The sequence below is a fragment of the Hibiscus syriacus genome, unplaced genomic scaffold (assembly GCF_006381635.1).
Source record: "Hibiscus syriacus cultivar Baekdansim isolate YM2019G1 unplaced genomic scaffold, ASM638163v2 tig00111013_pilon, whole genome shotgun sequence".
Taxonomy (NCBI): Eukaryota; Viridiplantae; Streptophyta; class Magnoliopsida; order Malvales; family Malvaceae; genus Hibiscus; species Hibiscus syriacus.
This window is the reverse complement of record NW_024062953.1, coordinates 1,516,012-1,538,874: the sequence shown is the minus strand read 5'-3', so window position 1 is coordinate 1,538,874 and position 22,863 is coordinate 1,516,012. Positions and strand designations below refer to the sequence as shown.

The 22,863-nt window shown below is 35.4% G+C and overlaps 3 protein-coding genes and 1 pseudogene across 3 annotated transcripts; all 4 read left to right on the top strand.

Moving 5' to 3' along the window:
• The first annotated feature begins 3,114 nt into the window (after positions 1-3,114).
• On the top strand, positions 3,115-6,169 carry LOC120149943 (probable magnesium transporter NIPA9). Its single transcript, XM_039162653.1, has 9 exons — positions 3,115-3,399; positions 3,672-3,770; positions 3,901-4,030; positions 4,275-4,363; positions 4,852-4,908; positions 5,006-5,064; positions 5,252-5,372; positions 5,469-5,617; positions 5,786-6,169. Exons 1-9 carry the CDS (start codon positions 3,289-3,291, stop codon positions 6,003-6,005), a joined length of 1,035 nt encoding a protein of 344 aa, XP_039018584.1. The 5' UTR covers positions 3,115-3,288; the 3' UTR covers positions 6,006-6,169.
• A 1,281-nt stretch (positions 6,170-7,450) lies between these two features.
• LOC120150024 (IQ domain-containing protein IQM1-like) lies at positions 7,451-9,689 on the top strand. The gene is made up of 8 exons (XM_039162723.1): positions 7,451-7,841; positions 7,920-8,034; positions 8,121-8,186; positions 8,283-8,371; positions 8,458-8,545; positions 8,631-8,861; positions 8,984-9,085; positions 9,170-9,689. Exons 1-8 carry the CDS (start codon positions 7,546-7,548, stop codon positions 9,566-9,568), a joined length of 1,386 nt encoding a protein of 461 aa, XP_039018654.1. The 5' UTR covers positions 7,451-7,545; the 3' UTR covers positions 9,569-9,689.
• Positions 9,690-12,121: 2,432 nt separating this feature from the next.
• On the top strand, positions 12,122-13,914 carry LOC120150021 (protein IQ-DOMAIN 1-like). Its single transcript, XM_039162717.1, has 5 exons — positions 12,122-12,266; positions 12,341-12,580; positions 12,681-12,908; positions 13,023-13,136; positions 13,213-13,914. The coding sequence occupies exons 1-5, from the start codon at positions 12,201-12,203 to the stop codon at positions 13,816-13,818; spliced, it is 1,254 nt and encodes a 417-aa protein (XP_039018648.1). The 5' UTR covers positions 12,122-12,200; the 3' UTR covers positions 13,819-13,914.
• A 1,520-nt stretch (positions 13,915-15,434) lies between these two features.
• On the top strand, positions 15,435-19,184 carry LOC120150060 (annotated as a pseudogene).
• Positions 19,185-22,863: the final 3,679 nt, after the last annotated feature.

Genomic DNA, 22,863 nt, shown 5'->3' with positions numbered 1-22,863 from the left:
ATTTAATAATAATATCTACCTAAATATCTTTATTTAAACATGTTTTTTCATAATAATTTAAATTTACATGTAATTTAATCAATAAGAAAATAAATAAATTAATTAAAAGGAAAGTTAGAATTCATTTCTCCTGTGTGTACACCTATTTCGGCATGGCTTCAGATCAGAAGAGTTTCTAGGGTTTATTATATGCAATGTTTCAGATCTAAGAATAAAGGTACCCGAATTGTCCTTGTTAGTGCCCCCTTGGGTTGCTAACCCTCAATCCTAGTCCATCACAGACTAAAATGGATCGAGTTCAATTCGAGGGGATACATTTCTCTATGTCTGACACGGAGAATAAATTCTCACGAAGACATAGAGCATATGAACCCCGAAAGTTACTTGCTAGGTCTGACACAGAGAATAAATTCTCACGAAGACGTCGCTTTCACTCCCACTTAAAAGGGACAAACTCAATTATAGAGCTTTATGTTATGCAATGCAAGTGTTGTGTGTGAGGAGAAATGTCCAAACCTCTGACAGAAAAATAAATAATGAAATAAAATACTTGCAAATAAAATGAAATATTAATAAGAAAATATATAAATACTATGAAAATAATAAATATATAAAAAATTTGAAAAGAAAGAATTATAAATAAAATATATGAATTTTTTAATTTATAATTAATAGAGACAATTTATAATTGATTTTAAAAGTTTGACCGTCCCCAGCGGAGTCGCCAAGGTGTCGTAACCGGTTTTTGTCCGGACACGAAATATTTATTTGGTGGGAAAATTGATGTGAATAAATGATTTTGAAAATAATTTGGGAGTCGCCATCGGCCTTTTGGGTCAGGTAGGTCAAATACCTAAAAAATTATATTTTAAAAGAGTTTTTAAGAAAACATCAGTTAAAAGATAAACTGATATGCGTTTTAACCAAAAATTTGTTCTTTTTAATAATAAAAAGGGATTCGTGGTCGGTTACGTTTAGGGAAGGATTAGCATCCCTACAACGCCCAAAATTGGTACTTTTTAATTATAAATTGTCTCTATTATTAGAAATTTAAAAATTCAAAGATATATTTAATTTATAATCCTATTATTTTAAAAAAATATATATATTAATTTATAAAATATTTATTTATTTAGTAATATCAGAAAAAGACTTCTAGGTGCCTTAAGACAGCTCTTTCCTTTGATATAATAAATAAATAATTAAAACAATTAATATATAATTTATAAAATAAGATATTTATTTATCAGAAAATTGACATCCAATTATTTTAAGATTGCCCTTTTCTAATATTGGAAAATAAATAAATATTAAAATAGGATTAAAATAAGTTAAAATAATTAACTAAGATTTTAATAAAATACATATTATTTATTATATAAATATATATATTTATGGTTAAATAATAATAATAGTAGTAATAATAAAAGTAAACATATAAAATTAACATATAATAATGAAATTAGTGACTAAATTGTAATCTAATAAAAATTAAATACTTAATCCTAATTAATTATTTAAAATTATAGGGATTAATCATGCTATTTTCCTTATTTATTAATTTAGTGACTAAAATAAAATTATATAAAATTCAAATATCAGATTAAAATAAATTAAAAATATATACTCTGGATTAAAATATTATTTATTAAAATTAAGGGACTAAATATGTTATTTGTCCTAAATATTTATAAATACGGTTAAGGGCTAAAATATAAAAAAATAAAATTTAGAGACCAAATTAAAAGGATTATAAATTTGATTTAGTGACTAAAATGTAAAGATTACAAGTTAGGATGGTTGCGGACGGGATTTAACAATTAAAAATTACATAAATAGCCCTCCCCGAAACGACGTCGTTCGGGAAGGGCTATTTAAGCTCGAAACCGGCTGGCCCGAAGGGCCAGCTCTCATTTCCCCGTTTCTCTTCTCTCTCAAACAGAGAGAGCCAGAGTTTTCTCTGGCTTCTCTCTAGCTTCCCTCACCGGAGGGAAGCCGGTCACCGGGCGGCAGCCGTCTGCTGCCGTAATTCCCACCATCGGCCACCGCATCCGGTGGCTGGAAAATTTTATTTTTACACCACAACATAGATCGGACCGTCCTAATGACGGTTCCGGTGCTCTTTTCTCCTAAATAGCTCCCGATCGGAGCAAATCTAAGTAAGTACATTCGATTTTCGAAGGTTTTGGTGATGTTTGAAGAGGTCCGGCGGTCGTGGCTTCCTCGGTAAGTTTTTCTCCTCTCTTTTCTTTTGTTTTTGGTTGCTGTGTTGTGGGTTTTTTTTTATGTTCTCCGTTCTTCCTCTCCTCTTCTCTTTTTTTTTCTCTGTTTTTGCTGGTTGTCCTCTGTTTTCTTTGCAGGTTGGGTGATGGCTTTATAGCCATCACCGGCGCTTGTCTCGGACCGATCCTAAGGATGGAGTTCGGTGAGTCACCGAGCTATGTGGTGACTCACCCCTAGAGTTTGCAACGTGGGCGGCGGGTGTTGAAACAGCAAAGCTTTTGAAGTCTTCAGCAAGGCGGCGGCGTCGTGGCTGAAGTGGGTTCGAGCATCTGGCAGCTGACCGTCGACAACGGTCTCTGACAACTGGAGAGGCGGCTGCGGCGCTAGGGTTAGAAATCCTAGCTGAAACCCTAAATGTTTAGGGTTTCAGTTTGGTTTGAGCCGGTTGATTGGGCTTTCAATTTTTGGGCTTGTAATTTTTATTATTATTTATATATATATATATATATATTTTAATAATAATAATAATAATAATTATTATTATAATTATAATAATAAATAAATAAATAAAAATGGATAAAAAGTTAGTATCTTCACATATTATTTCAAAATATAATTACATAAATTTAATTTCGTGGTAAAAGGTTGTTACTATTTTTTAAAGTTTAAATTTGAAATGTGACGTTTATAGAAATATATGAACATTTATTATTAAATAATTAAAAATATCTTAATAAATATTATCTTGTATTATTATATTATATTCATTCAAACTAATAAAAGAATTAAATTAATCGAATAAAATCAAATTTTAAATTCGGGATGCATTTCGTTTAAAGCAACATGCGATGGAACTAACAAACAACCTTTGACAAAATGCCAACCCCGAATTATTAACAGAAGGGGTTAGCGTAAGGCAACAACAAACTCTAACCCGCTGCTTCTTCTCCCACAAAATCCCTGTCTTTAGGTGAAAAAGAAGAAACCGCAAAGAGATCTTCTTCAGATTTCAATAACAGAGATACCGAGGAAGAAGAAGAAGAAGAAGAAGAAGAAGAAGAAGAAATGTGGGAATCGATCTGTTTAACATTGGCAGCCACCGCCGGTAATAACATTGGCAAAGTTCTCCAAAAGAAGGGCACCGTTATTCTCCCTCCTCTTTCCTTCAAGCTCAAGGTAATTCATTCTCTCTTTTTCTGTTTCTGGGTATCTTCCTTTTTGCATATTGCCATTGAACTTTTTTAAGCCACATTGATATTGGGTTTGGTCTGAAATTTTTCAATATGTGAGACTTTTTGGGATATTGTTCATTGAAAGTTTGTTAATCTCAGCTTCAGATCAGGTCTGAAATAGACATTTTCAAATATGTTACCTTCTATAAGATAGAAGAATAAATGAATTGGATTTGGTTGGAGTGTTGTTGACTGGTTTTGTACTTTTTTATGTAGGTGATAAGGTCATATGCTGTTAATAAATCATGGGCGATAGGGTTTCTGATTGATATATCCGGCGCCTTGTTGATGCTGAGAGCGTTATCTATGGCTCCGGTGAATTTGATTTTCTTTATTTCTGCAACAGTTTAAATTTGTTGTTCCTTTGTAGCATGGCCAATGCTTGGTTGCAGAGGGATTGATAGTGTGTATTCTTTATCTTTTTGACTATGAAAGTACCGTTCAGGTATCTGTCATTCAACCGGTATCCGGCTGCGGCCTTGCCATTCTTTCGATCTTTTCACACTTCTATCTACAAGAGGTAATGAATGTTATTGACTGGATGGGGATTACATTAGCTGGAATTGGCACCATAGGTAATGCAAGTTTTTCCTGGTTCTCGATTTTGTTTAAAAGCCTACCCCATTGACATCATGTTATATTTCTACAATGATTTAAGGGTTTGACTTTTGAGTTCTGTAACAGATATTCTCCTAATGATTATGCTAATAGTTTCTGCAACAACCGGAATCACCCAGTTTAGCCTTATTGTTTTACGATAGTACGGTATAATACCATTGACCTATATAGAGTAGTAATTGTATTCTTTTGTACAATTAGGAGTTGGCGCCGGTGGAGAGGAGCAAGAGGCTTCTTCAGTATCTATTTTGCAGTTACCATGGTTGGCATTCTTTGTTGTGATCTTGTTTGTAGGTACCCATACTCTTTATCTAGTTAGAATTGCTTTTACACGCGCGCACACATAGATTATCATCTGAAATATGTTGTAGGATTCATTGATCTATTTCATGATTAAATTATTATCTGTCGTGCAAAATTGAAACTTTTAAGAAATTCCTAAATTCACCAGATTATTGTAGAACTTTAAGAGATACAATTTTTTTATGCATCGTACCAAAAACGGTGTTCCTTTACAGGGAACTTTTAGAAGTTATATGAAGGTCATTAGAACTCAATTATTTCGACATTGTTAATCTAACAAAAAAATGCTACTAAAGAACTGTCGCCGACGCTGACCATTGAAGGAGAGCTGTACTTTTGATGTCTCCGATTCATAATCTTTTGTTTTTGAAACATGTCTGTAGTCTTGCCTATGCTATATTTCATCGCTCCTTTGATTATTTATTGTGGGATAATCCATCCTGCTATAATGCTTACTCTATATATGATTATACAGGTTCTTCTAAATGGGTGGCTTCGTATTTGCAGGCGTCAGCGTAGAGAGCAAGAACTGGTAAAGTCTATGAAATTTAAAGATTTATATTCATTTATTTAATATTTTGACCCCCCTTCTTGCTGTTTTTCCCTTGTTAACATATATTTTCATGTAGATGGAGTATGAAGTTGTTGAAGAGATCATTTATGGCTTGGAGTCTGGAATTTTATTCGGGTAATCTCTTTCACCCAAATCGCTTTTATTGGACATCTTATTCTTGCTCTTCATGGTTCATAATCGATCTCATATGGAGATTTTACTCAGCAAAGACAGAAGTCCTGTAGCATTGGTGTGTTACTTCATGCATTGTGGTTCTAGATGTTCACCTTAAACGGGGTTTGTTTTCTTTTTCTTTTTCCAGGATGGCATCTGTGATATCGAAGATAGGTTTCGTTTTTGTGGAGCAGGGTTTCTCCAAAATGTTGATTCCTACATGTGTCTCGATCAGCATATGCTGTAGTGGCACCGGATTTTACTACCAGGTATTTCAGCTACTCAAAGTGGTTCATGGAGTCATCCAATCATGTTAATACCTTTGCATTCAGCCTGTAACATACCCTTTTACACCTTTTGGACAGACTCGTGGCCTAAAGCACGGTAGAGCAATTGTGATATCCACATGTGCTGCTGTGGCATCGATCGTTACAGGCGTTCTGGCTGGTATGCTCGCATTGGGTGAACGGTTGCCTTCATCACCAGCTGCTCGTCTTTCACTTTTGCTCGGATGGTATGTAGTGCACAATCTACTTTTTTGACACTCATTTTGTACAATAATACCGTAGTCCAAGATTCGCTTTGTCGCTTGTCCCGTCTTGTATACCATAGGGGGGTTTATGCATGGAAATGCTTCTTTTTTGTTCCCCATGAAATCTCAGTTGAAAATTTTCGGTTGCAGGTTATTTATCATGATGGGTGTGATATTGCTTGTGAGTTCAACGAGACTGATGCGGCACATTCCATGGCCGTTGCAGAACTTAATACCTAGCGGAATGGACCGGAATTTCTGTCTAAGGAGAACAGGGTCCCATCGAGTCAAGGATCCTAGCCCAGCTGCTGTTGTTCCAGCAGCCACATTGCACCATCTGATACCAACACCGGCTAAGGCGAAGGCGTAACCGAAGAAAGCAAAGGATCACCGCATATTCATACATTGTACGATGATCCTCCGATCAACTTTCGAGTCTTCATGCGCCCCTCCTCCAATCCCGATCTGCTTGACGTTATAAATTGTGAAAAATTGTAAAACAAAACTATTCTAAAACTACCATAATCCAATATATTTAGTTTCTTGCTGTTGCTCCATAGAATTGTTGTCGGCACCGATCATTTCTGTCGGTACGTATCGTTTCGATCTTAAACCGATATCGGATAACTTGAAGTTTCATTTTAGTTAAAATTTTGGTGTTCCGGTTATGATATGGCATTGACCACGGCGATGTTGAACTCCATTGGCATGACCAAGAAAACTATCACAATTAGGAAAAGTCAATCACGTTTCTAGCCATCCAGCATGGCTGAAAACGATGTTTCCAATGACTGCAACTCTATATATTTACTACAACCCCACCGACGTTTCCTAAATTAAATGTTACTCTTCTTTATGTGTATTTTGTTTTGGGTAAATAAACATTTTGGTATCTGAATTTAGTTTTAATGTTTAATTTGGTACCTAAGATTTTTTTTATCCATAAGTTTGGCTTCTTAATTCAAATTGGTACATGAATTTGACTTTTTGGCAGAGGTAGCAATTTAGATTACGAATTTGAATATTTAAATTACTATACGTTATGAATTCAATGTGAATGCAAATACACCATCGAATATTTCATTATTTGAATTCGCACTACTTATGTAGATACGAATTCGAAAATCTATATTACAAAATGGTGAATATGTTTGCTTCTAAGAGAATTGAAACATTGGTTATCCATCTTTTAATGGATTTGAATTTAGATTTTTGTTAATTTGAGTGTCTATCAAATAATAATAATAATAATAAATAGAATTAATATTGAGATGGTAATACTTAAATAACTTACAGATGAAAAATAAATTCAGAATTTTCAGATAGATTTGTAGATTCATATTCGGTCATTCTTACTTTTTGGTCTAAATTAGTTAACGCAACATCAAATAGAATCATGAAGTCAAGATAAAGATATCAAATTCAACATTGAGATCAAGTCCAAGTCCTTAAATCGATAAATAAAAAGAGCATTGAATACCAAATTGAACAATGAATCAAAGCTTATGCACCGAAAAGCAGATCTACCCTTTTGTTTCCACTTGCATTTAACACATGCTTCCTTCCTTTGAACCGGTGTTTCTTCAACCTTTCCAATGAACTTCATTGAAGGTCACCTACAACCATTTTCATAGATTCACTCCTCCAGCGAAATACGGTTAAGCTTTTAATTACCTTTATGCATGACTCGCCAACTTTGAATTGTTTTCAACATGTCCTTTTCATGATAGTCGTACCTTTGATTGTTCAAACTCCCACCTATTTTTCCTATATATATATCAAGCTGCCATATCTAACTCAACACCTTGAATTTCTTCTGCTATCTGTCTCAATTGTCAAACATTCAATCCTCATCTTTTTGGAGCTTCAGGGAAGGGAAGAAAGCAAGGATTTTTCTGGGTTCTAAATCCATGGGTCTTTCCCTGCAACACCAGATTTTTAATCATGGAAACACCATGGAAATGGTTATTGTAAGGTCTGGAAGAGATGATGGTTCTCATGAACCAAAGCTTGAATCATCGAACAAACCGAATAGAATCATTATACCAAGGAAACCCACCATCAGTCCCCCTGAACCGGTGGTGTTCTTTTCCCCAAGGCCTGTGACCGAGCTTGATTCTGCAGCAACTAAGCTTCAGAAGGTCTACAAAGGGTATAGGACAAGAAGGAACCTTGCTGATTGTGCTGTTGTGGTTGAGGAGCTCTGGTCAGTGGTTTGTTTTAGGGTTCATAATCTCATTTTCATGTTCTTTGTTTGATTCTTAATTTCATTCAACTTTTGCAGGTGGAAAACCTTGGATTCTGCAGCATTAAGAAGGTGCTCGATTTCGTTTTACGACATCGAAAAACAAGAAACTGTGATAGATAAGTGGTCAAGGGCCAAAACAAGGGCTGCCAAGGTACTTGAAATGCGTTAGCTACCTTGTTTTCATTGGTTCTAGCATGCTGGTTTGAGACTAACAAAAAATCCTGTTGAATTTTGTAGGTAGGAAAGGGTTTGTCTAAGGATGAAAAGGCTCAAAAACTAGCCCTGCAACATTGGCTTGAAGCTGTATGAATCACCACTTGTTTAATCTGTACTCTAGCAGGCTAATTTGCTTAGTAATTGGTTGCTGATTTGCTGATTTGAGATTTTATGTCATTGCAGATCGACCCGCGCCATCGATATGGACACAATTTACACTTCTACTATGATGTCTGGTCTGAAAGCAAGAGCACACAACCTTTCTTCTACTGGTAATTTAATTAGTTAGCGAAGGTTGGTCTTTTTCACCGTTACATTCTGGTATCTGAAATTCATTTTTTCAATCATGGAACCAAAGGTTGGATATCGGTGATGGCAAAGAACTAAGCCTTAAGAAGTGTCAACGAACCGATCTACAACGGCAATGCATTGAATATCTTGGACCAGTGAGTCTTATTTAGTTCTATCCCATGTGAAAATGCACCAATTCAGGAACATTTCTTGATCATATCTGGTTTTTCTTGCTTGCAGAAAGAGAGGGAAGCGTTCGAAGTGATTGTCATTAGTGGAAAGCTTGTTTACAAGCAATCTGGAATACTCGTTAACACCGGTGATGAATCCAAGTGGATTTTTGTACTTAGCACATCGAGATCCTTGTACGTTGGGCAGAAGAAGAAGGGCATTTTTCAGCACTCGAGTTTCCTTTCCGGTGGGGCTACGACTGCAGCCGGAAGATTGGTGGTTTCTCAGGGAGTTCTTGAGGTAAATGTTATACAAACTGCGGTTGCCTACATCCAATAAATAAATACTAAATCCGAGTCCCGAAACAAACTTAGTTAATGTGATCCCCTAATGTTTGAACACATTTTCTTCCTTCTTTCCAGGCTATTTGGCCGTACAGTGGTCATTACCTCCCAACTGAAGATAATTTCAAGGAATTCATTCTTTTCCTTGAGGAACACAATGTAGATTTGACCAATGTTAAGGTAATAATCAACCACTCAAGCTTTTGGGATGTGTTTAAGCTAAAATAATCATTAAATCTCATCGATTTCTCGTTCCGTATGCAGAGATGTGCTGTAGACAATGACTACACCTCATACAAAGTCCCTGCCGGTGAATCCAAGCATGGTGAGATCGAAGATCCAAGGGAAACAGCTATTCTTCAAAGTGGCAATGGAAAGAGTGCAGCCAATGCGGAAGCACCGGCATTCAACATGGCTAACCGTTTGTCTTGCAAGTGGTCGAGCGGGGTCGGTCCGCGTATTGGTTGTGTTAGAGACTACCCAATGGAGCTGCAATCTCAGGCATTGGAACAAGTTAACTTATCTCCGAGACCCGCGCATGGTCGCATCAGAAACTGCGGTCCAATACCTTCACCGAGACCGAGCCCCAAAATTCGAGTCTCGCCCAGGCTTGCTTACATGGGACTCCCTAGTCCAAGGGTGTCAGCATTGGCCAGTAATTGAAAGCTTTATGAGCAGTTCTTGTGCCTACAATTTTGCAGCAAATAGGTGAATGGGAAGGGATCTAACTGAACATTCTTTGTTCTTTGATTTGTTTAATTTGCTATTTCGATCAATTCTTTATGTAAGCTATACATGTTTCATTGGTGTAATATAATTATATTTTAATTGTTTATGTCATTTTCCGATAATACGAGTAACGCGATAAGGCTTGACATTAACCGACGAAGCTGCAGTATTAAATTACAGTTGCAATATAGTATAACATTCAAGGTCATCGCGACACCAAATCACATCCGCAATGTACAAAAATTCACGTATGTGACAATCTTTATAGGTTATGTGACGTCCACAACTACAATACCACAATCTCCTCTGTAACATACATCACAACTATAATTTAATACTACGATAAAGCATGAGACAACAAAATGAAATAACAAGTAAATTTTATGATCATAGTAAATTGCGGCTGCAACACAATGTAAAGATCATATCATAATGGTTTTCATGATCATCATGACATTAAAAATACATTCATAATTTAAAAACGATAAAATTATAAGAAACAAATACGGCGTAGTTTCTGAGTACACCTTTGCCTTTAATAAGGTGACCAAACTGAGCTAATTGAGAGGTCAAAGCAGTCATCTGGAAAAAAAATACACATCGTCCACGGCCTTGACCCCTGTCAGGGGACAATTTTCTTTTAGTCCTTCCCAAATCATAGACATTTAATTTAAATCCTTTTAGCCCTTAAATGAATTTCCCCCCTCCCAACACGAATAATTTAAACCCTTTTAACACATTTAACTCAAGTTTTTTAAAGGATGAATTCCGATTAAGTTTAGGATTAGAATAAAAAATATATGACCTAATTTAAGAATAACAATATAATTAACTTTTATATATTTAGATATGATTATTATAATACTCTTTTATCTATATTTTATATCAGTTAATCCAAATTAGAATGAACTAAAAACTTAACTCAACTCCGACCCATTACTGTTCCTAATAGTAACTAGTAACTTTGTTTAGTTTGAACAGTGTTTTACCGGAACGAGAGAACCAAACCAGATCTCCAATGCACTGATTAGAGAGATACTTGTCGGGTAACTTCTTGTCTTTGCTGTTTTCCAACTTTTCACATGCTATAAAACAAAAGGGCACGAACCTTTTCATGATACAGATGGGTAAAATACACTCTAGATCACTCGATTATTAGTTTGATTATAATCAAAACACTTTTTTTCTAAATATTATAATTTACTCATTCAATAAAATATTACTACAACATGTCATTCTATTTTAAAATTGGAACAAACATATAATATAGTTGGTATAATAAAAATTTCAGTCTCAAAACTTATACGCTATATTATACCAATCTCATACTGTTAAACCAAACAAATCCATCAAATAAAGTAGTAGTAGAACAAAAACATTATACTATAAAACAACAATAAGTTATTGACATGGACGGAGCTCCCTTAGGCCCAAAGGGCTCCGGCCCCTATTAAAATTTATAATTTTTTTTATATAATTTTGGTTTAATAATATTTTAGTTTATGTAAAAATAAATATTTAAATTTTAAAAATATAAAAATTTATTAAATATTTAATCAAGTAGGGATCGAACTAAAGAATGATAAGTTTGTGTTCTCAAATTTTTAGTCTAATTACAATTTAAGTCATTGTAAGTTTAAATATTAGACAAATTAGAAGTTATCTTATAAGTTTTGAGTTTTTTTTTAATTTATGGTGAATACAAGATAATATATGTACAAATACTTTCAACTATTTGACAATGAACACTCATACACCTACATATGTGCTTGAACTCGAGACCTCAAGGATAATAACAATCCCTTAATCACTAAGGTTGTTTGGTTCATGCTTAATTTCGAGTTTAAATACCTAATAAGTCTTTATATTTTTCTTAAATAGTCTAATATTTCGACTGCTAACAATATTTAATTCTGACTCTGTCCCTGGTTATTGATAAATTATTATCATACCAAGAAAGTAACATGAACATAATATAATATATTTGGGAGAATAATAAAGAGTAAGTGAGAGAATTTTTTTAATATGAATGATTAAATTTATTAATTGTTTTAAATTAAGATTAAATTGATAAATTATATAAATATTGGAGATTAAAATAATTATTATAGCAGATTATATCATTATTTAGTCTAATATTTAATTACCAGTGATATGTTGATAACGGTAATTTAATTGAACGATTAAATTGTAACTTTTAGAAAAAAAGTGATCCATTTGTAATCAAATTAATACTTTAATGGCCTGAAAATGTACTTTAGCCGACCAAAATTACCCTAAAAAACCCAGTTGAAGAACCGTGGGACCAACAATCCCGAATTTCGTAAAAACAAAGCTCCAATTTCAAAGGTCACTCCTTTGAGCGGGATTCATCTGTTCCCTTGGTTTGAATTTCAAAAGTCTCGGAACAAAACACTATCACATTGGTTATTGTAATAAACCAATTTGTCTTCATCCTCAAGCTTTGTTTTTTCACCTCTTTGGGAGCCTTTCTTATGGTTTCTGGTTTTATGTAGGAAGACTTGTTCTTCGTAGGTCTGGGGAAAATATTTAGTTATTTACTTCAATGGGTGGTTCAGGGAAATGGGTGAAATCTCTTATTGGTCTCAAGAAGAATGAAAAAGATGACCAAGTGAGTTCTCTTCTGTTGTGGATTCATTAATGGAAGTTTAATGTTATATAGATTTATGTGTTTTGTTTTTGCAGGTGTGTGGGAAGAGTAAGAAATGGAAGTTATGGAGGAGTTTTTCTGGGGAAATGGAGTCTTCATGGAAGAGTTCTAAAGGAAAGTTCAGAGGAGATAATGGAGGATCCGAGTCCTCACAGAGTTCTGATGCTTTAAGTGCTGCAATGGCTGCTGTTGTTCGAGTTCCTCCTAAAGATTTCAGGGTCGTGCGGCAAGAATGGGCTGCTATTCGCATCCAAACTGCTTTTCGTGGCTTCTTGGTACGTTTCCCCCCTTGTTTGGTGTCCGAGAAAGTGAAGGAAAATGAAGGAAAGTTGTTCTTCATGCTTATGATGCTTGTTTGAGATTTGTTTTTGGTAGGCAAGAAGGGCATTGAGGGCTTTGAAGGGAATCGTGAGGATCCAAGCCTTCGTTCGTGGTCGACAGGTGAGGAAACAGGCTGCCGTTACGCTCCGGTGCATGCAGGCTCTGGTTCGAGTCCAGGCTCGAGTCAGAGCTCGGCGTGTGCGAATATCCATAGAGGGTCAGGCGGTTCAGAACCTGGTCGATGAACACCGCAGCAAGGCCGATCCCTTGAAACAAGCTGAGGTATACCACTAATCGATACCTTCAATTACCTCATTGATGTCGGAAAATTCATTTTTGGTGTTAGTTATTGAATCAAATCTTAATTGTTAATATGAAAATCGAAATGTTTCATAGGAGGGATGGTGTGACAGTAAAAGAACATTGGACGATGTTAAAACCAAGCTACAATCGAGACAGGAAGGTGCATTCAAGCGAGAACGAGCTCTTGCTTATTCACTTGCACAAAAGGTATCGAATTTCGATTAATTTAGCATCCGTGTATCATTTGTTTTCGAATGCAATCTTACTTTATTCGATTTTACAGCAATGGAGATCGAATCCGGATTCAGTTTCAGTTCCATATCTCAAAAATCAAATGTTTGACAAGAACAGTTGGGGATGGAGTTGGCTCGAACGTTGGATGGCAGCCCGACCATGGGAATCTAGATTGATTGAACAGTCACAATCCGACCCTTCGGAGCCAACTCCGCCACCGAAACATTGTTCGGAATTACGAAAGACTACGAGTCCGTCCGAACAATGTTCGGTGAAAGTCAGAAAGAACAATATCACCACCAGGATATCAGCAAAGCCTCCCCATATTGGACAAGCTACTAGATCATCTTCAAGTCCGAGTTCCGAATTCCGATTCGAGCAGAGCTCCGCTTCGTCTTCAGACAGAACCGATAAGACCAGCAACCGTAGGCCAAGCTACATGAACTTGACGGAGTCTACCAAGGCAAAACAAAGAGCAACAAACCATGCGTTGAGGAGAATGCACATGCAGTCCATGGATGAGTTTCAGTTTAAGAGATCAGGTGGTTTTTATGATGGGGATTCAAAAAGTAGTGTTGGTTCGGATCCTACGGTTCATATGTCTCGACCACTGTATCCGCCTACAACTACAAGATTGGATAAAAGCTCAATGTAATGTAAACCCTTGGTGTTCTTCTTTTTAGTGAGATGTGGCAAACACTTTATTTAGGTAGAGTTTAGTTCGATGTATTGTTTATGAGGGAATTGGAATTTGTGAATAAATTAGAATCTGTGAAGGATTTGGAATCTGAAGGAATTGAAATCTGAATCTGAAACTTGTTTGGTTGGTAGGAAATTGAATTAGAATCCAATTATATATTATGTTTAGTTCGTAGACATGTCAGATGTATTTGATTTCAGTAATATAAAATGATAGAATTACACTTCTTGTTTTTTTTACTTAATTTAGTTTGTTTTATAACTTACATGTAGCAATATATTATAAAAATTTAAAAAATATTAAACTTTTATTTTATTGATTTATTATTTATTTCAATAAATTATAAAAATTATACTAATAAATATTATAAGTTAAAATCGATGGCAATGGGTCGGGTTTTTGGTCCACCCGACCAGATCCGAGAATAAGGGAACCTCCAACCGAGACCCGACCCAAAATAATAAAAAAATTATTTTTATTCAATAAAAACAGTGATTTAATTGAAAAAATATATATAGAGGGGTATTATTGTAAAACTCGACCTGAACCGAATATCAAACTTAAAAAAATCCGACTCGAATATCATACTTAAAAAAACCCGACCGACCCGAATATCACACTTTAAAAATCCCGACCGACCCGAATATCAAAATTAAAAAAACCCGACCCGAATCGAACCCGATTTTTTTAAAAAAAATCCGACCCAATCCCAATTTTTTTAAAAAAAAATTCGACCCGAATACCAAAAGATTTATGAGGGTAGTATGGTCAAATTTCACATTCCCTCCTCCAAAGGATTTCAATTCCATCATGTTATGGATGAAATTTACTTTCACTCCATTGATGAAATTAGATTTCAATTCCACATTTGAAAACTTGAACTAAACATGGGAAAGTGGTGGAATTATATTACAATTCCCCTTAATTTCAAGGGATTCTAACGAACCAAACGTCACCTTAATATTTTGTATCTAATTTCAGGGAAATTTATTATGCCTTCATATTATTTATTTTTTTAAAATATAAACTATATCTAGAGATGTTTACTAGGTACATTGGATTAGGTTTGAGTTAAATTCATGTATGTTATCAATGTTATGCGTATTTAAGGATGGAGTGAGGGGTATTAGGATACGATCATATTTCTTGAATATTTTAAATTTTTATATAATTTAAATATTGATGATTTAATTTCATATTACTTAAATTTCTAATATAACTTCTTAAGTTTACACACTTGAGATAAAATCTTAGGTTCGTTTATGCATATATTTACTCAAAACTTAATTGGATACGAATTGAATTACTAGAAAGTGCCAACATTATGCATATTTTCTCGAATATAAATGATAATTACTCCGATATCTAACACGAAAAAATATGTTATAAATGATAATTACTCCAATAAAAAACGAATTCTATTAAAAATATGTTCGAAGAACGATGATATATAGACTAGAGCGGACCTTGATTTAAACTCTTTAAAATTGAAGGACAAATTTGGGAAGCGTCAAATAAAGAAAACAACAAAATTGAAAGGGTAAATATGTCATTTCGTGTAGCATACCAAAACCAATCCAAAATCCATGTTTTCCTCTTAAAATTCCCCCCCCCTTCCCTAAATTTCTTGCTAACCAAACACGCTCATCACCGATAGAAAGATCAGGCCTGTTTTGGCCTTTGTAAAAAGGCGATGGCTTGGAGACGGTTGATCACTCAGGTTTCCTGCCCTCCCCCTTTTGAGATTTCCCCTCCTTTCTTTCTATTTCTTAGGATATCTTTTGAGATTCTTCCTTTCGTTCAATATATTGGATTTTTTTATGATATGTTCTGAAATTTGGGGATTTTGGAAACCCTAATCTCGAATATCATAACGTTGCAATAAGCATTTCATTTCGAGCTAGGTATTAGTACAGCAGGTGATTGAAATTTGAAATATTATATTTTAGTTTCCATTGGACCTGATGAAGAAATTCGTTTGCTTATGCTGAGTGGGAGTTTCATTCGAATGGAAACCTGTAATGCTGAGTAGGAGTTCATATATTGTGTGTTATTCTTGGTTACTAAAACAGTAGTTTACATGTTAGACTTGGATTTGAATGTTTGTTCTTTAGATAAACAAGTGAGCTTAATCTTCATTTTAAAACAGGTTTCAAGGCAGCAATCAGAGTTGGGACAATTTGGAAGCTTGTTTAGTAGAACTCATCTTTCGGGTATTTTGTTTCTATCATTGTCTTCACAGTTTTTTATGGTTATTTTTCAGTGAAATGTTTGGCTTTCCTTTTCATTGTTAGCTTTCCTTGTTCTCAACTCAAAAACTACTTTGCCTAAGCTGAAATCTCATTGGAGTGCAGGTACTAGACTTCTGAGTGGCCAACAAAGGTTTAAGTCAAGCTATGTAGGCAATTTAGCTCGCAGGGTCCGAGGGGCATATGAAGCTAGTGAAGCTTCTCTCTTAAGAGAGCTTTACCATAAAAATGATCCTGAAGCAGTGATAAGGCTATTTGAAAGTCAGCCGTCGTTACATTCCAACCGTTCTGCACTTTCCGAATATGTTAAAGCATTAGTCAAAGTTGACAGACTTGATGAAAGTGAGTTGCTTAAGACATTACAAAAAGGTGAGCGCCCTTGCAATTGTGAATCTTTAGTCTCTTTTAAAATGTTGACTTTGCTCCTTTTCTTTCTCTGTCACTTTCCAGGAGAAATCTTTGAACTCGTGCTTAGAAATTGTCTGTTAAACTATTATTAGGCCATTTCTTTCTGAACCATTTCCACTCTTTGCCTTTCTGATATTTGATTACCAAGAGATTGTGCAAAATTATAGGTTTATCTAATTCAGCGAGGGAGGAAGAGAGTAAAGGTGGACTTTCAGCTTTGCGAAATGTGGGAAAAGCTACAAACAACGGTCTACTAGGAACTGCTAGTGCTCCTATCCACACGGTGTCATCAGAACTGGGAACTTTAAAGATCAATTGTGGCGTACTTTTCGTAGTCTTGCACTTTGCTTCTTGTTGATTTCTGGTATTGGTGCACTTATTGAGGGATCAGTAAAGGTAGAATCTTTAAGTGACGTTTTTATCTCAAGTTTCTACCTGGGCATGTTTTTTATTTCTGAATTCTGACAGACTATTTCCTTGTTTTAGGACTTGGTCTACATGAAGAAGTGCAAGTAGTGGAATCGAACACAAAATTTAATGATGTCAAAGGCGTTGATGAGGCAAAGTCGGAGTTAGAAGAAATTGTCCACTTCCTTCGAGATCCTAAAGTAAATGCTCTTTTGGATTTGTAGCTTTGCCTCCTTATCTCTCTTTCTCTCTCCTAAATCCATTTGCCCTTTTTGCAGCGTTTCACTCGTCTTGGTGGCAAGCTTCCAAAAGGTGTCTTGCTTGTTGGTCCACCCGGCACAGGAAAAACTATGTTAGCGAGAGCTATTGCTGGAGAGGCTGGGGTACCGTTCTTCTCCTGCAGTGGCAGTGAGTTTGAAGAGATGTTTGTTGGTGTTGGAGCTCGAAGAGTGAGAGATCTTTTTGCTGCTGCAAAGAAGCGATCACCATGTATTATATTTATTGATGAGATAGATGCCATAGGTGGAAGCCGTAATCCAAAGGACCAGCAATATATGAGGATGACATTGAATCAGTTGCTCGTTGAATTGGATGGATTTAAACAGAATGAAGGAGTTATTGTAATTGCCGCGACTAATTTTCCAGAATCATTGGATAAGGCACTGGTGAGACCTGGACGATTTGATCGTCGCATTGTTGTTCCTTATCCAGATGTTGAAGGACGGAGGCAGATTATGGAATCCCACATGTCAAAGGTATTGTGTTGACTGTGAGAAGTTCATATTCTAGGAGTTTGAGCCTAAGTTGACAACTTTCAGTCACCGACTCATCAGATTTGTGACAGTTCTTGTGGACTGTGCTTGGCAGGCCCCATTGGAACATGTGTCGTAAAATTGAGCTTGATGTTAGCTTTTCAAACATGTTTCTAATTAATCTCTCTGCCTTTTTACATGTTCCTTCAATTGCATCAACATTCTGTTTGATTTTTCACATTAGATTTGTGTTACATCTCATTAATAATCAGTCTTGGTGATATGAGGTTTGAATAATTGTGTGCAGCCATGCATGTTTGAGTTTGACCATTCATTCTTGTTCATTGCAGGTCTTGAAGGCCGAGGATGTTGATTTAATGATCATTGCTAGAGGTACTCCTGGATTCTCTGGGGCTGATCTAGCAAATTTGGTCAATGTTGCTGCTGTAAAGGCCGCAATGGATGGTGCCAAAGCGGTTCCAATGGCTGATCTGGAGTACGCAAAGGACAAGATCATATTGGGAAGTGAACGTAAGTCGGCTGTCATTTCTGAGGAGTCACGAAAAACTACAGCTTTCCATGAAGCTGGCCATGCCCTTGTTGCCATGTATACTGATGGGGCACTTCCTGTTCACAAAGCAACAATAGTCCCTCGAGGAATGGCGCTTGGCATGGTGGCCCAGTTGCCTGACAAGGATCAAACAAGCTTCTCCCGGAAGCAGATGCTTGCAAGGTTGGACGTTGCTATGGGAGGACGGGTTGCGGAAGAGCTTATCTTGGGGGAAAATGAAGTTACTTCTGGTGCACAGTCTGATCTTGAGAATGCAACTTCGCTAGCTAGAACTATGGTTACAAGGTATGGCATGAGTAAAGAAGTGAGGCTAGTTACTCATTTCTATGATGACAACGGCAGGAGCATGAGCACCGAGACTAGACTTCTTATCGAGAAAGAAGTGAAGGATTTACTTGAAAGGGCTTATAACAACGCGAAAACCATACTCACCACCCACTGGAAAGAACACCATGCACTTGCCAATGCATTGCTTGAGCATGAGACACTCACAGGAAGCCAGATTAAAGCTATGCTTGCCCAGGTCAAGTCACAGCAGCAGCCAGAAGAAAATGATCAACAAATGATTGAACCACAAAGCGGACCTCAGTCCAAGCCAGCGTCTCCGAGTCAAAGTCCAGCTGCATCAGCCGCTGCAGCCGCCGCCACTGCAGCCGCAGCTGCAACTGCTACAGCTTAAGGCGAATGTGTTGCTCCCGTCGGATCTTATCATGAGCTGGTAGGGTCTCTTGCATGGTGGTTATTCGTTGAAACCGAATCTGCATTTTACACATTCTCCTCCAGCCTTACGGTTTTAGTGACTTGGCCTGATTGCTGCTGCCACAGGGTTTTATTTATGTACAACCTTGTGTGTGACTATGGACCGAAAGATACAGAATAATTAGCGATGGAAGTAGCGGTTGGTTTTTGTTCGGGAGAAATACATGTACTTATTGCGTGAATAATTTGAATACAACATGTACACCTATATAATGCAGCAGCGTCAAATACATGATGAGAAAGCTTTGTTACCTTGAGATTAACTAAATGATTTAGATCGTTAATCAGATTGTTAAATGTTAATATATACAACAATCGGTAAATATCGAACCTCGTCAATAATCTTATTTCGTTGGTTTAGTACCAAGGTTAGTTTTTAAGGTACATATGATTAACAATGTAGTTATTGTCACATGACCTATGGGTTATGGTTTTCTTTGGTTTCTAATGCTTTTGATTTAACTTACCAAAAATGCAAATGGTCCAAACCCATTAATGGGAGTGAAGCTCAGTGAGATTTGATAATTAAAAATAAACTAATTAAAAAAATATGAAATCATCTGACACAATTCCAACTGCCCCAGCCTAAGCAGACCAAAGTAACACAGAAAGCACGTGTACTCGAATTTACTATCTTTCGCCATCATGGGATGCACTTGACTCCCATTAATTATTGTATGTATCATCTGTCACATTCACAACTCTCATCTTTCCTACATTATATTATACCAAAATTCATTTTTAATATTTTTAATTCAATCATTGATATATAATTTATTAATATATAATTTATTGTTCAATCAACTTTAATCAAATATTATAAAAGTTTATCAATGGGTAATCTTTCAAATCGATTTTTTCCTTTTCCTAAATTTTAACTTGTAATATTGTTTGAATAATCTAACATCTCGTTAAAATAATTAGTTGGTGGTGGTTTTAATTTTTTTAATATTAATGCTATGTCTTAATTTAAATAATTAACTTCATTAAGGCCTAAGGGTATATTCAAAAAGTTATTGGATAATTAGTTTCGAATATAATTATTTATAATTATAAACGTAAGTAACTAAAAGTTACGTGGGTGTTTTTAGGAGTCTCTTTTTAAGTATGAGCGAGAGTATAATAAGAATGCGAGTTAGGTGAATAGATCTGTTGGGAAAATTTGTGTTACGGTGATCATCTTCAATATTCCAGAGTTTCTTCATCATCAAGGTCTTTGGTTAATATTCGATAAATATGGGGAGGTAGTTGATTATTTCATCCCCAACAAAAGAAACAAGGGAGGAAGTAGGTTTGGCTTTGTTTGCTTCACCAGATTGGAGGATGCGAGGAAGGCTGTAACATCCCAAATTATAGGTTAGTGGCTAAATTGTAAAATTTCAGAATTTGGTGATTAAAGTGGAAAAGTTGAAAAGTTCAATGATTTATGTGGAGATAATCCCTGGAAGTTTTTAGTAATTATCCAAAGTAGTAAAGGGCAAAATGATCATTTGACAATAAAGATATTTTTATCCCCTTTAATAGGAGATTGAAACGTGGAAGATGAAAACATTTCATCTATTCTTCCTTTCTTCTTTCTCCTCCCGTAAGAGCTCAAGGGCAAAGGTAAGTTTCTTCATTAGTTGATTATTTGTTCAACTAAAGGTTGGGTGTTGTTCATTGGATAGTAATTAAGCTTAATGAAAGCTTAATTGGTTATAAAACAACAAGATGAAAGGTATAGGAGAGATTAAAGATTTTGAGTTTTTGAATGAAATCTTGAAATAAAGTTGATAAGTTGAATTTGACTTGTCAATAGTTGAATTAAGAGATTTGGAGTGATAGAAATGAATTTAAAACATGTTGAAAATTGAGTATAATTCTTGAATTTCATTAAGAGGAGAGGATTTTGAGAATTAAGATGGATTAAATGAGTACAAATGGGCTTAAGTATGTGTGTTTGAGTTTAGTATATAGGAGAGGTTGAAATATGAAGTGTTTAAGATGAAATGAAGTAAATTTCGTGCTGAAAATATGATTTCTGGGCAAGGGGAATCGGTACCCATTCAAGGGAATCGGTACCCATTCAATGGGGGAATCGATACCCCTCAAGCGAACCAGAAATTCCAGAATCTCATAGGGGAACCGATTCCCCCACAGGAGGGAATTGATTCCCCCTAAAGGAAAAATGTGAATATTGGTTTAATAAGTTCGTTTAAGTTGCTAGTATCCAATTACAAGGTGTAGGTATCTAATGATTGCCTCAAAATGTACATTTATGTAGATTCTGCGCATAAAGAAATTCCGGAACATTTGGCAAGTAAGATCGATCAAGGGAAAGATAAGAGATTGGAATTGACTAGTGAGGCCAATGTGAGTGCATACTAGTGATATGTAGTGTTTAATGGAAATAAGACTTGCGATGAGTCTATTTCCTAGAGTAATATGCATGAAGTCATGGACATGATTATGTGTTGTTATAATTATATGTGATTATCTGTATTACATTGATTGTATGTATGCATGACTAAAGATAATGATATGCTTTGTATATGTTATGTGATTATGAATAGGTATAAAGGAAACAAATGATGATATAAGAATCTATTATAAGATATATGATATGAAAATATGATAGTGAGCTATGTGAAATAACTATGAGATATATGAGTTATATAGAAAATATATACGAACAAGATATGACATCTATGTTTATATGAAACAATGCAAGGCTATATGAGCTATGTGAGATATGAATATAAAATCATATGAGAAGTGAAAAGAATTACATGAAAATAGACTAAGTGATTACATGTATATGTGAAAGAAGCTATGAGCTTATATGAACATGTGATATGATATGGAATACATGGTTACACATACATATGGTATGTTACAGAAGAGAAATGACAAGTAATGTGAACTGTTAAATGATAATGCCCATGTAATGTGATATGAGAGCTAGGGTATAGTTGGCATGCCAAGGGTCGAGGGTTTACCTATGTTCTTCGGGACATATGGAATGTTTACCTATGTTCTTCGGGACATATAGACTGTTTACCTATGTTCTTCGGGACATATGTACTATTTACCTATGTTCTTTGGGACATATAGACTGATTACCTAGGTTCTTCGGAATCTATGGACTGGTCCTTCGGGACATTGATCGAGCTGTGGTGACAACATATGTGTGCACAACCTCAATGTACTCACATACCTTAAGTTCTCACTAGTGTACATGGGCTAATAAAGTGATTAAACAAGTATACTGAATGTGATATGTATACGATGGGTTTATAAATGGTTATCAAAGGTAAGTGGTTTGAAATGTGTTACATGAACCATATGATGTTATGTGTGTTTCTTAATGATAATGATAGAGATTATGATAATGATGGTATATGTTTATGTATGCTTTATGTTATATGTTATATGAAATATTATATGTTTTATATGCCTCACTAAGTCATCGACTTAGCGTGTGATTGTTTCACACGTAGGTTTGGAAAGCGAAAAGAAAAGTAAAGAGGAACAAGACATGCCAGTTCTCCTTACCGAATGTCAGATCAGAAGAGAGGTGAATAATATGTATTTTTGTATATAAAGTTCTAGTTGGCATGTAATCAAAAGAATATATTGTATAAGCTCTGAATAATTTTGTAAATGTTTTGAATAATTTAAATGTTATAAAAGTTTTTAAATTACTCACTATTTTATACGAATAAATTTTTGAAAAGTCAATGTGACACTTCGGACTCGTATCCTGGTCGGATATGGGTTGGGGGTGTTATATTTAATGGTATCAGAGCTACGGTTTAGCCGATTCTAGGCTAAAAACGAAGTCGAAAGTGTTTTAAAAAGTGTACATGCCAAC